This window comes from Oryx dammah, unplaced genomic scaffold, assembly GCF_014754425.2.
Source record: "Oryx dammah isolate SB20612 unplaced genomic scaffold, SCBI_Odam_1.1 HiC_scaffold_5, whole genome shotgun sequence".
Classification (NCBI taxonomy): domain Eukaryota; kingdom Metazoa; phylum Chordata; class Mammalia; order Artiodactyla; family Bovidae; genus Oryx; species Oryx dammah.
In genome coordinates, this window is record NW_024070189.1 from 106,816,017 (window position 1) to 106,829,485 (window position 13,469).

A 13,469-nucleotide genomic window follows, 5' to 3' on the forward strand; every position below is an offset into this window, starting at 1 on the left:
TGTTCAAGTTGCTGGCTTCTTCAGTTCTGTATCTGGAGTATGTTAGGCAAATAGTGAATTCAAGGAGTTCTCTACTGTGTTCCTCAGGTCCTGGTCATTCTGCCTTCTTACCCACATTTCATTCACTCTTATGTTTCTTTATAGAGGCTTTAGTTGTTTTTGGTAGGAGGAATAGGGAAAAGTATGTTTACTTCATCTTTTCAGAAGCAGCTTCTCTCACTCACTTTTCTTCCTTAGTTTTGAGGGCTCAACACCATGTTTTAATTGCAGAATTGTGTTGTACTTTTTAAGTTTACCCTGTGTATTTTTCCAGGCAATGAAAAGCCAGATTAATTATAAATTTAAAGGAATTTCAAAAAAGTACACATATGTTGTGGGAAATATACCATTTGACTTCATCCATTTATTGTTGTTATTCAGCCACTCATTCATGTCTGATCTTTTGCAGCCCCATGGACTGCAGCACACCAGGCACCCCTGTCCTTCACCATCTCCCAGAGTTTGCTCAGACTCATGTCCATTGAGTCAGTGATGCTATCCAACTATCTTGTCCTCTGTTATCCCCTTCTCCTCCTGCCTTCAGTCTTTCCCAGCATCAGGGTCTTTTCCAGTGAATTGGCTGTCTGCATCAAGTGGCCAAAGAAATGGAGCATCAGCCCTTTCAATGAATATTCAGGGTTGATTACCTTTAGGATTGACTAGTTTGATCTCCTTGCAGTCCAAGGGATTGTCAAGAGTCCTCTCCAGCACCACAGTTTGAAAGCATCAATTCTTTGGTGCTCAGCCTTCTTTATGGTCCAACTCTCACACCCATACATGACTACTCGAAAAACCATAGCTTTGACTAGACGGACTTTTGTTGGCAAAGTAATGTCTCTGGTTTTTAGTGTGCTGTCTAGGTTTGTCATAGGTTTCAAACCTTCCAAGAATCAAGCGTCTTTAAATTTCATGGCTTCGGTCACTGTCTGCAGTGATTTTGGGGCCCAGAGAAAGAAAGTGTGTCACCGTTTCCATTGTTTCCCCATCTATTTGCCATAAGGTGATGGGACTGGATGCCATGATCTTAGCTTTTTTGAATGTTGAGTTGTAAGCCAGCTTTTTCACTCTCCCCTTTCACCTTCGTTAAGAGGCTTTTTAGTTCCTCTTCCCTTTTTGCCATAAGGGTAGTGTCATGCATATCTGAGGTTATTGGTATTTCTCCTGGCAATCTTGATTCCAGCTTGTGCTACATCCAGCCCAACATTTTGCATGATGTACTCTGCACATAAATTAAATGAGTGACAGTACACAGCCTTGACATACTCTTTCCCAGTTTGAAACCAGTTCATTGTTCTATGTCTGGTTCTGACTGTTGCTTCTTGACTTGCATACAGGTTTCACAGGAGACTGGTGAGGTGGTCTGGTATTCACAACTCTTCCAGAATTTCCCACAGTTTTTGTGACCCACGTAGTTAAAGGCTTTAGTGTAGTCAGTGAAGCAGAAGTAGATGTTTTTCTGCAGTTCTCTTGCTTTTTCTGTGATCCAGTGGATGTTAGCAATGTGGTCTCTGGTTCCCCTGTCTTTTTTAAATCCAGCTTATATACATCGAAATTCTTATTTCACGTACTGTTGAAACCTAGCTTGGAGGATTTTGAGAATAACCTTGCCTAGCGTGTGAAATGAGTGCAGTTGTGCTGTGGTGGGAACATTCTTTGGCATTGCCCTTGTTTGGGATTTGAATGAAAACTAACCTTTTCCAGTCCTGTGGCCACTGCTGAGTCTTCCAACTCTGCTGGCATATTGAGTGAAGCACTTAAATGGCATCATCTTTTAAGATTTGGAATAGCTCAGCTGGAATACCATCACTTCCACTAGCTTTGTTCATAGTGATGCTTCCTAAGGCCCACTTGACTTCACATTCCAGGATGTCTGGCTCCAGGTGACTGATCACACCATCGTGGTTATCCGGGTCATTAAGATCTTTTTTGTATAGTTCTTCTGTGTATTCTTGCCACCTCATCATAATATCTTAGAAAGTCAGATCCCTGTCCTTCACCATCTCCTGTATTTTGCTCAGATTTGTGTCCGTTGTGTCGATATCATCCAACCACGTCATCCTCTGTCACCCCCTTCTCCTCTTGCCCTGGATCTTTCCCAGTGTCATTGGAATGAGTCAGCTCTTCACGCATCAGTCCTTTCAATCAATATTCAGAGTTGGGGTTGATTTTTTTAGGATTGACTGATTTGATCTCCTTGCAGTCCAAGAGACTCTCAAGAGTCTTCTCCAACACCACAGTTTGAAAGCATCAATTCTTCAACTCTGCCTTCTTGATGATCCAGCTCTCTCATCCATATGTGACTACTAGAAAAACAATAACTTTGACTATAGGAACCTTTGTTGGCAAAGTGATGTCTCTGCTTTTTCATAATGCTGTCCAGGTTTGTCAGAGCTTTCCTTTCATTGAGCAGGTGTCTTTAAGTTTCATGACTGCAGTCACTGTCCTCGGTGATTTTTAGAGCCCACAAAAATAAAATCTGTCACTGTTTCCACTTTTTCCCTTTCTGTTTGCCATGAAGTGCTCGGACTCAATGCCGTGGTCTTGGTTTTTGAATGTTGAGTTTTAAGCCAGCCTTTTCACTCTAGTCTTTCACCCTCCTCAAGCATCTCTTTAGTTCCTCTTGCTTTCTACTGTTAGAGCGGTAACATCTGCAGGTCTGAGGTTGTTGATGTTTCTCCTGGCAATCTTGATTTTAGTTTGTGATTCATCCAGCCTGGCATTTCGCATGATGTATTCTGTATATAAGTTAAATAAGTAGGGTGACAGTATTTAGCTTTGACCAACTCCTTTCTCAATTTTGAACCAGTCCATTGTTCCATGTCTGGTTCTGTTACTTCTTGTTGACCTACATATAGGTTTCTCAGGAGACAGGTGGTCTGGTATTCCTAACTCTTTCAGAATTTTCTACAGTTTGTTGTGAGCCACGCAGTCAAAGGCTCTAGCATAGTCAATGAAGCAAAAGTAGGTATTTTTTCTGGAATTCTCTTGCTTTCTCTGTGATCCATTGGATGCTGGCAATTTGTTCTCTGATTCCTCTGCCTTTCCTTTTTTTTTTTTTTTTTAACTTACATAGTAGGTTTATACTTAACATAGTACTTCTCACCATGGAGATGTTATTCAGTTAATATAAACATTTTTTGTTTTTGTTAAACAATAGATCTCTTCTCCATTTCAATGTCAATATAAAGTTTTTTTTTTTTTTTTACATTAAATCTCTCCACTTCAATGTTAGATACATTGGATATATTTTCTGAACTTTTTCCTACACAGAGTTAAGTTTTAATTTCTGACCAACTGTATATAATGTCTAGGTACAGTACTAACTTGGGAGATAACAAAACAAAAATCCAATAAAAATATGGAGAAAAAATTCCTCAGTGATGCAGGAGGCAGTGATTATAATTGAACAGTGGCAATTTCCTAGGGTTCTGGGCAAGAGTTTCCTTCTTCCTACTGAGAATTCAGAAACTATGAAATATTACTTATGCAAATTTCAGCAAATGCAAATTACAGATGGCATTTTCCAGTGCATTATCTGTTGTGACAAAAACATGTTGTTTTCCCTTTAACACAGTATATCAATTTGTTCCTTTTTATAGGAAAATAACCAATAATATGAAACTTCTCTATTAACTGTTTCTTGAGGACTTTCAGACACCAAAGCTCAGTTCTGAAACTCAAAAGCACAAAGGTTTTCAGAGGAAGGTTTGATTCAGGAGGCCCTTCAGAGTCACATCTGTCCACTTCTTCTTCGTGCATACACCCCCAAACAAGCACAAATGCCTGTAATGCTGAGAATCACACCTAACAAGAGAGCAGTTGCATCTCTGGCTTCTGCTGCTTCAACAACAGGCAGCACCAAAAGCAATGAAAAGAGGACGAGGGACACCTGTGCTGAAACTGAGATCGTGACGTGGCTGGTTCTTGAAGGACGAAGATCTCAAAGAAGGCGGCACTGAGTGCTACCTGACTCCCTTCCAGCAGCTTTGGACGCTGAGGCTACAAGATTCCACGTGACAGCGCCTCCAAGGAAGCAGCCATTGCAGAGAATCTGCCTTGCCTTTTTTATATCCGGCTTTTACATCTGGGAGTTCTTGTTTCACGCACTGCTGAAACCTAGCTTGAAGGATTTTGAGCATAACCTTGCTATCATGTGGTATGAGGGCAATTGTACAGTAATGAGAACTTTATTTGGCGTTGCCATTCTTTTGATTTGGAATAAAAATTGACCTTTTCCAGTCCTGTGGCCACTTCTGAGTTTTCTGTATTTGCTGACATAGTGAGTTCAGCACTTTCTCAGCATCATCTTTTAGGATTTTAATTAGCTCAGCTGGAATTCTGTAACCTCAGTGATTGCCTTTAAATATTTTTTATGCTAGAAAGTAGTAAAAAAGACAGCGTTAAGTGTAATCTGGTTAGAATGGGATGCTTACCTGGTACTGAAAAATTTTTAGTTGACTTCATTTTCTCAACACACCCATAGGGTCCTGGTAACTTTCAAGTTATAGCTACCTGTTTCATAGGCTTGTGACTAAATGAAAATTTCAGGACTATGGTGTCTGTTGGGCTTCCCTGGTGGCTCAGAGGGTAAAGTGTCTGCCTGCAATGTGGGAGACCTGGGTTCGATCCCTGGGTCAGGAAGATCCCCTGGAGAAGGAAATGGCAACCCACTCCAGTATTCTTGCCTGGAAAATCCCATGGACAGAGAAGCCTGGTAGGCTACAGTCCGTGGGGTCGCAAAGAGTCGGACACGACTAAGCAACTTCACTAGTATCTGTAAAGAACTGTACACATACGTTGTAGCTTGTCTTCCTGCAATTAATACTTTGCATTTATAGGAGCACATTTTTACCTTTACAGTTATTAAAATCGCAGAGATCTTAAAAGCCAACTAATTTAGCTGTTCTTCCCACCCATATAATCTGGCTTTTTAAGAAGGATATTCCACTATCTCACAGGTCAGGGCATGTTATCTTAAATAGTTCTAATGCTTGCCATCCACTTCTCTTCTGAGCTGGCTTTCTATTAGATCCTGCCCCTTGTCCTCATTCTGCTTTTTGTGTCTCTTCTTTCACAAGAGAAAAGAATAAATGCAGATTGCTTTTTTTCTCTGTTTGGTGGTGATTCTTAAATTCCATACTTCAAAAAAAATTTCGAATGACTAAAATGTCTTATTATTTTAACTATCTTCAGTCTATAGAATTTACTAGTCTTTCTTAAAATGGAACATGGATAGGAACTTTGGTTTTTTTTTTTTAATTTATTTATTTATTTTTAATTTTTACTTTACAATTCTGTATTGGTTTTGGCATAGATTGACATGAATCCACCACAGGTGTACATGCGTTCCCAAACATGAACCCCCCTCCCCACAACATCTCTCTGGATCATCCCCGCGCGTCTGTGTTGTTACTTCTCGTATGTAAGAAACCCTTCTGAGAGAATTTCAGACTCTTAACAGTACATGTAAATCATTGCATTTGCTTTCATTTTTGGCGCTTATGAAACAGTGATTGAATTTGCTGTTGGAATACTGCTCTGGGGTTTTCCTCCTTCATTAGTGAGTTAATCTTAAACCAAATCTGTCTCACTTTGCTATTTCATTCTTCAGAATTTTAAAAAATCTAAGTGCTAGACTGCGTTTCTCAGTAGGATATTTCCTTATTAACTCTGTAGCATTCTTAAATTACGGTTCTCAGGTCGATCATATTGGCTCTCACCTTTCGTTCTCCTAGTCCTTCTTGCCACTCTCCTCCAATCCGTTTTACTTGCTTTTGATCATTATGAAAGTGTTGAAGAGGCAGGGTCAAATGCAGAGCACTGTTAGATAACTTCTAGATTGACATCAGGCCATTAGTAATCATTTTTGGATACTTCTATGTAACGTGGTATGAATTATTTTTACTCTTCACATCAAAAACTGAAAAAAATATTTTTTCTAGTTTGATATATTGAGTTACTATATATATATATTTATATATGTGGTTAATATATACAATTACATAGTTGATACACAAATGATCTGATAGTTTTGGTACATTTTTAAGTTTTGAAATATTTTAACATTTGTCTTTGTTTCATTTTACCTTTTAAAAATATTTCCAGGAAATCCACTTACCCAGGACATATTGAACCTCTATCTGGAGCCAGATGGAACAAGAAGGCTACTGAACTATTTGCTTGATAATTTGGCAGGTACTGCAAAAAGAAGTAAGTGGTCATTTGATTAAACCATATTTTTAGAAAAACATCTAAGAATATTGTTTAATTTTGTGTTTTATGTTCAACTAGTTTCAACAGATCAGCCACCTCCAAGATCTTGGATTATGTTACAAGAACCAGACAGAACACGGCCAACTGGTTGGTAACCTGATTTTTTTTTTTAATCTTATTTTTACTTTGTCTTTATGAACCTAATAGTATTGCTGGTATGCTTTAGTTTATGGGCAGTATTACAGTAGAACACTTAAGGTTGATTTGGTTTGAAGATAATAATAATAAAGGCTTGTGTGAGTGAAGTGGAAGTTGCTCAGTCATGTCTGACTCTTTGTGATCTCATGGACTGTTGCCCGCCAGGCTCCTCTGTCCATGGGGATTCTCCAGGCCAGAATGCTGGGGTGGGTTCCCTCCTCCAGGGGATCTTCTGAATCCAAGGATCGAACCCAAGTCTCCTGCACTGCAGGTGGGATCTTTGCTGTCTCAGCCACCAGGGAAGCCCTGGTGTGACTGGCCTCTGTGTAATCATTGTCGAGGAAAGTTTGGGAGAAGGCAGTACTTCTCAGCCAGGGCGGTTTCATCCCCCAGAAGACATTCACCAGCATCGGGAGATAGTTTTTCATTGTCAACAAGTGGTAGATGTGCTCTTGGCATCTTGTGGCTAGAGATCAGAGATGCTGCTGTGCATAGCGCAGCCCCCAACAACAAAGAATTACCTACTCGTGATGTCAGTGGTGCTGCTTTTGAGAAACTCGGTTCTAAAGTAATGATCAAATTCAGTTATAATAAATACACCCAAATCTTTCTATATTGTAATTTCCCAATTTCTACAGTATTCCAGATGTGTGATAATACAAAATTATAAGATAGTGAAAACACCTACTTGAGCGAGAATCAAGCTAATGACCTCTAATCTTTTAAAATTGTATGAAAATAGTTTGGGCACTTCTGTCGGGTGTGCAGTGGTGTGTTTCTTTCATGTGAATTAATAGTTGCTTTGTAGAAGAAGAGCAGAGATGGCTGTTAAGAAAAAACTTATGTTTTCTTAGATAAATGTCAGATTACATTCTACATTAATAATTGATGAAGTGGTGGAGGGAGCATAGAAATGAGGAGCCTTGGTCTTAGAAGCTGAAGGACTCAAGATCTTAGTCTGTTTCCTTTTGAACCTTCTGTCTGTACTTATGTAGTGGGAAACACAACTATTATATTTGTTCATATATCTGTTCTTCCTTTATTATCTGACGTATGGTAGCTTTTCTGTGAATATATTATTGAATGAGTAAAGTTATCTTTCCTACAGCCTTGTTTTCTGTCATGTGCTATAATGTTCTTTGTGATAAATATGCGACCCGGCAGTTATATGGCTACTGTCCATCATGGGCACTAAATTGGGACTACAGGAAAAAGGCCATTATTCAAGAAATCTTGAGTTGCAATGCTGATATCATAAGTCTTCAGGTAAGTCATCAGAAGAATACTTGTTAAATTGCAGAAATGCCCCTTGATCAAGCAAGGAGTAGCTTGAGTGTGCATTACATTAACACATCTGAAGTCCTGGCTTTCGCAGTTCTTAACATATGGACTTTTCCTGTCTTGACTGAATTCTGGGAACATTCGCTGCATCCTGTGCTTTCAGCACTGTGCTGCCAAATTAAGCAAAAGGGTTAAGCTCGGTGTTGAGGCGATTGCTGTTACAGCTCAATGTTTACCTGCTCCTCCCTTATGTCCTTCCACACTATTTTTAATTGGGTGGCACTGTCAAGGTATAATTTTGCTTTACTACCAGTGATAATTGAATAATTAGGACCAAGTGGAAAGAACATTGAATCTGGTAGACAGTAACTGGGTTCTCAGTCCAACCCTCATAATAACTTACATGACCTTTGGCAAGTGACTTTCTCCTTGTGGTCTGAAACTTGATCTGTGGAGTTCCTTCTACTGCTCTGATTTTTGTTTACACCAATTTTAATATAAGGAAATATACATATAAGGAAATATAAAATATAAGGAAATACATATGCATAGGGGTATATGGCTTTCCATTCTTTACTCCTAAACAGCAAAGAGGTACTTTATCAACAGGTACCTGTAAAATGACAAGTAGGTGTTGTGATTGATTTCAGATAAATTACATTGAAAAGATGTAATTCTTCATTCTTCAGATCAGTCCTTTGAATTTATTTTAAGGTCTCAAACTGTACATATAAAGATAGTGCATAGGACTGGTTTTTGTCTTATGAAATAACTGCTGTTTACAATTTTTCAGGAAGTTGAAACAGAACAGTATTACAGTTTTTTTCTGGTAGAACTGAAAGAACGTGGCTATAATGGATTCTTTAGTCCTAAATCTAGAGCTAGGACAATGTCAGAACAAGAAAGAAAACATGTTGATGGCTGTGCAATATTCTTTAAAACAGAAAAGTAAGTCATCTTTCTTTCTTCTTTTTTTGGGGGGGGGGGTCCATGCCATGTGGGGATCTTAGTTCCCTGACCAGTGATCAAACCTGTTCCCCTGCAGTGGAAGTCAGAGTCCTAACTACTGGACCACCAGGGAATTCCCCAGTCATCTTACTCTTAAAAAGAAAATATTCTCTGAATTTGCAGGATGAGGGTCAAGGGAATGGAAATTAGTTGGCAGCTAAGAGAATGAGGCACCATATTATTTCTTAAGAAAACAGTACTGTGATTTAAAGGGTTTTGTTTTGATTCATCAGAAAAAATGTTTTTGGAAGACATGTTGAAAGTTCTGCTGTTTTTTCAGGTGTGTTCTAGGGTTTAACTCCAGTTGTTAATTGAAACACTTTGTAATTGCATTCCCTCTGGGATGGTAGAGAGATTCTTAAGCCCATACTTTGGAAGAAAATTATTTTAAAATTGTAAGATGGAATATTCCAACATGAAACCTAAATAGAAGATGACTGCATTATCTTAAGTTTTTCAAGATGTTGTTTGTATCTGTGGCAGACTGAGAGCAACTGAAATGAACATGGGAAGCTTAGTGCCAAGTGTGGAGGATTTTCTGTAATGTAATTTACATGTCATCATATCTGTTAAGGAAGTTGGGGGGAAATTGCATTTACCACAAAATGAATGTCTTGGTATTCCCAATTTTATATTTGTGTGTGTTTTAGATTTACTTTGGTTCAGAAACACACTGTTGAATTTAATCAACTAGCAATGGCAAATTCAGAAGGGTCTGAAGCCATGCTGAACAGAGTCATGACGAAAGATAACATAGGAGTTGCTGTACTGCTAGAGCTTCGAAAGGAACTGATTGAAGTATCATGTGAGTGGCCTTTTCACTGCCTATAAAATCTGGCCTCCAAAATGGAATAAAAGACACAAAATGTTTCATATTAATACTCTTGTCTAATGCCTGAAGAAATTCAGAATTTAAATCTTTTCTAAAATATCATATCCATTTTTCTCTACCACAAAGGTCAAAAAGAGGAAGCATTGCCTAGAAAAGTATTTCAAATCTTAAAAGGCATAAAACAAGGTTTTTTCTGCTCGAGAATTTTTCACATAAAATACTGAAGTAAATATTAGTTAAAATAACTGCTCAGAGAGAAGAATTCTGTACACTTAGTACAGTTTCTTGGCAACACGGATATTTCTGTGTTGACTTCTCTTCCTGACCTGCTTTTAGTCATTATTTTAAAGGTCTTAAGTCTTGGAGAAATGGACCACTTATTTCAGATTAAATGTATATTTAGAGAGTGATCATCATGCTAAGAAGTGAGACTTCTGTCACTTGAGCAGTTGGAAATGGGGATAATATAAGCTGAGGGATAGAAAAGATGAAAGATGGAACTTAGTGACTGATTTAAATGTTTTTTTAAGCAAAAGGATGTCTGTTTAATTTTGTGATGCTCAGTTTAGGACATCTAGAAGATCAGAAGTTTTAAGGAGCTGGAACTATTTAAAAACCAAGCTGTCCCAAATAGAATGGGCTCTCTTTGTTCAAAGAGTGAATACCCTGTGCTGGAAGTCCTCATCCCAGAGGCCAGATGTCTGTTTTTCAGGTTTGTTACAGAGGTTAGATCAGTTTTCAGATGGGAGATTTTTAGCCAGATTTTAGCGTTCTTTTTTTATTCCCAGGACTCTGAGATATTATTTGCTTTCAGATCATGTGAGAATATATGGGCTTTGTTTCTTTTCTTTTTATCTAATATAGCTGGAAAGCCACATCTTGGAACAGAAAAGCAGCTTATTCTCGTGGCTAATGCTCATATGCATTGGGACCCTGAATACTCCGATGTGAAGTTGGTTCAAACGATGATGTTCCTCTCAGAAGTGAAGAATATTATTGATAAAGCCTCGAGAAGTCTCCAGTCCAGTGTATTAGGAGAATTTGGAACTATTCCACTAGTGCTATGTGCAGATCTTAATTCTTTGCCAGACTCTGGTAAACAAAACAATGCTATCTTACATAGAACACTTGCTGACTTAAAATGTTTTTGTAATGTGTTGTTTCTGATAATTCCAAATCTAGTCAAAATGAAAATTCAGTTTATAGTGGCCGCTATCAATCAGGTTAAAAAAAATTTTTTTTTTTTTTGTGGAGTAGGGAGACCATTTTGAAAATGAAATGGTATTATTACCACTTCATTATAAAATGAAATAGTAAATGGTAATGGTATTATCCTCTGGATAATATCCAGAGGAAGGATGTTAATCATCTTCAGAAAACACATGGGCATATATTATTATCTCCATGTTACATGTATTGCAGACTCTGAAAAGGTTATTAAGACAGACTCTGGGATTCCAGCATGTGGTAATAAAATCCAGTTTAAATTTGACCATATATCACACAATCTCAAATTTTGGTAGACTTGATTAGAAACATTGTGCATCTCAGTTGGAATTTGAGATTTTTCTATTTACACAGGTCAAACAGTGGTTTTAACAAAAAAGGATCAAGAATGTTGATATTTAGTCACAGAGTGGAAGAATACAGAAAGCCTTATTCTTAAACTTTTCCATAGATAGTACAGTGAGTAGCAACCATGCTTTCTTGGATACTCAAGAGAGCTTTTCCTTGATCTGACTTGCATGCACGAATGCATGCATTCACACACATACACACTTGGAGTAGTCAAACTCAGTAGCGTGTTGCTGCTGTCACAACAGATGAAAGAAAAGATAGTGAAACAAAATTTATGTTACAATCTGGTTTTGGGGAAATAAAGGTGCCTAAGATCCATAATTCTTTAGTCTGTCTCATCAAAGCCATCTGGGGATTACTGGAAAGTTCTTTATTTGCTTTTCATCCTCTTTAGCTACAAAACATGTGAGGGGCAAAGAGAGATTGTTGTTGCATGAAACAGATCTTAAGACTCATTTCTATGTTGCATTGTAATAACAAAACACATGGGAAAATGTCTAGTTCTGGTAAGTGATTAAATGAAAGTTAAATATTTGCAGAGCCCACCTTATGCCTGTGTGTGTGCTAAGTCACTTCTGTCATGTCTGACTCTGTGATCCCATAGACTGTATCTGTCCAGGCTCCTCTGTCCATGGGATTCTCCAGGCAGGAATACTGGAGTGGGTTGCCACACTCTCCTCCAGGGTATCTTCCCAACCCAGGGATTGAACTCAGGTCTCCCACATTGCAGATGGATTTTTTACCATCAGAGCCACAAGGGAAGCCCCTCCTTATGCTTAGCACACTGGAAAAATAGTGTCCAGAGATGGTGAGATGGCTTTGTCATTCTTTCGTAATTCATGTATTCATAAGCACAGTGAATCCTAATCTTGGTATTTCATACTAACCCTGAGCAGAAGCCTACATACTAAGATGTTGATTGTGGTGTTAATTATAAAAAAAAGGAATAACATGAATTTTATTTTAAGAAATAGGGAACTGGTTTAACAAATACTATATGTCAGCTCTGTTGCATTACACAATTATTTAAAAAAATAATTGAGATGACGTAAGTTCATGTGGTACAGTAAAGTGTAAAATATTCACTGTGATTAAAACCATGGAAAAAATGTGTTTATACAAGTTTTGGCAAAGGTGGAAAATAGTGAAACATTTTAAAAAGTGAGAATATGTGTGATTTAAAACTTTACTCTTGAATTATCTGTTTAGTTATGTATTGCACATTGTATATTATACTTAACAATGCAGAAAGTACATTTATATTCTTTATAGGTGTTGTAGAATATTTGAGCACTGGTGAAGTAGAAACAAATCATAAAGACTTTAAGGAACTGAGATACAATGAAAGTCTTACGAACTTCAGCTGTAATGGGAAAAATGGGACAACCAATGGAAGGATCACTCATGGCTTCAAGTTAAAGAGTGCCTATGAGAGTGGCCTGATGCCTTACACCAATTACACATTTGATTTTAAGGTGAGTTTTGAGATGAATAAACATTTAAAACTCCATTTTTTAAAGAGCATTTTATAATTTTGTGATGGCTTTAAATGTTAACACTCAGAATGGAATTAAGCCATCTCATATTAGCTGACAGCAGTATTCTTATGTAGAATTCCGTGTGATTAGAATTCCACCCCTACTTTATAGATATTATTAGAATCATTTCTAGGGTTAGAAATCAGATGAAATAATGATATTAAATCCTGAGTTACCTGTCATCTCTTTAGGGCTTTTTCTTTTTTTTTTTTAATGGGCTCATTACTAACAGCTGGATATGCAGGACCATTGTATTTTATTTGATGTTGGTTTGATGTTCCATTTCTTCTCTTTCAGTTTAACTGAAACTGTACTATTTGAGAACCAAAATGTAGTTTACTATTAGCTGTTCTAAATTTTCTAATACACATATTGTTTATATGCCATCTTATACAATTAATGGATTATTACAATATGGAGTTTTTTTCCTTAGTAATTCTCCTCATTTTTATTATCTGTGGTTGTTTAGGACTTGTGTTCAACTGTCCTTTCCTGCCATCTTTTGCATTTTTGCTCTCTTAAATCCTAGTTTTCCATTTCTAACCTGCTGAAAAAATAATCATTCAGGTTAGATTGTCTATTAGAATAGTGTAAATACTTGTGTTAACTGTTGCTTAATTTTAGAGGGGAGGGTTATTTAGACTCCTTTGAGAAACTTTTGAAAACTAAAAAAATTTTTTATTTGACTTTCAAGGATCTACAGAACTGTATATAATGATTTAACACTGGGAAGAGATGAGTATGTATAGTTAAAGAGAGACTAGAGTAGACTGGGCAAAACT

General features: G+C 37.5%; 2 protein-coding genes across 3 annotated transcripts in view; one reads left to right on the top strand and one right to left on the bottom strand.

Moving 5' to 3' along the window:
• Window positions 1-13,469, top strand: part of CNOT6 (CCR4-NOT transcription complex subunit 6) — a 94,981-nt gene that overhangs the window by 75,408 nt on the left and 6,104 nt on the right. The window contains exons 5-10 of one of the 2 annotated variants that reach the window (XM_040241404.1): window positions 6,145-6,249; window positions 6,331-6,399; window positions 7,559-7,716; window positions 8,525-8,679; window positions 9,390-9,544; window positions 10,436-12,624. In XM_040241404.1, the coding sequence (XP_040097338.1) occupies window positions 6,145-6,249; window positions 6,331-6,399; window positions 7,559-7,716; window positions 8,525-8,679; window positions 9,390-9,544; window positions 10,436-10,842 (1,049 nt within the window). In that variant the 3' untranslated portion in view covers window positions 10,843-12,624. The remainder of the gene's footprint in view (window positions 1-6,144; window positions 6,250-6,330; window positions 6,400-7,558; window positions 7,717-8,524; window positions 8,680-9,389; window positions 9,545-10,435; window positions 12,625-13,469) is intronic. The other variant, XM_040241405.1, reaches the window with a different exon arrangement.
• On the bottom strand, window positions 3,770-4,192 carry LOC120863285 (small integral membrane protein 30-like). The gene is made up of 2 exons (XM_040239404.1): window positions 4,182-4,192; window positions 3,770-3,962 (listed from the first exon to the last, which is right to left on the bottom strand). Exons 1-2 carry the CDS (start codon window positions 4,190-4,192, stop codon window positions 3,770-3,772), a joined length of 204 nt encoding a protein of 67 aa, XP_040095338.1.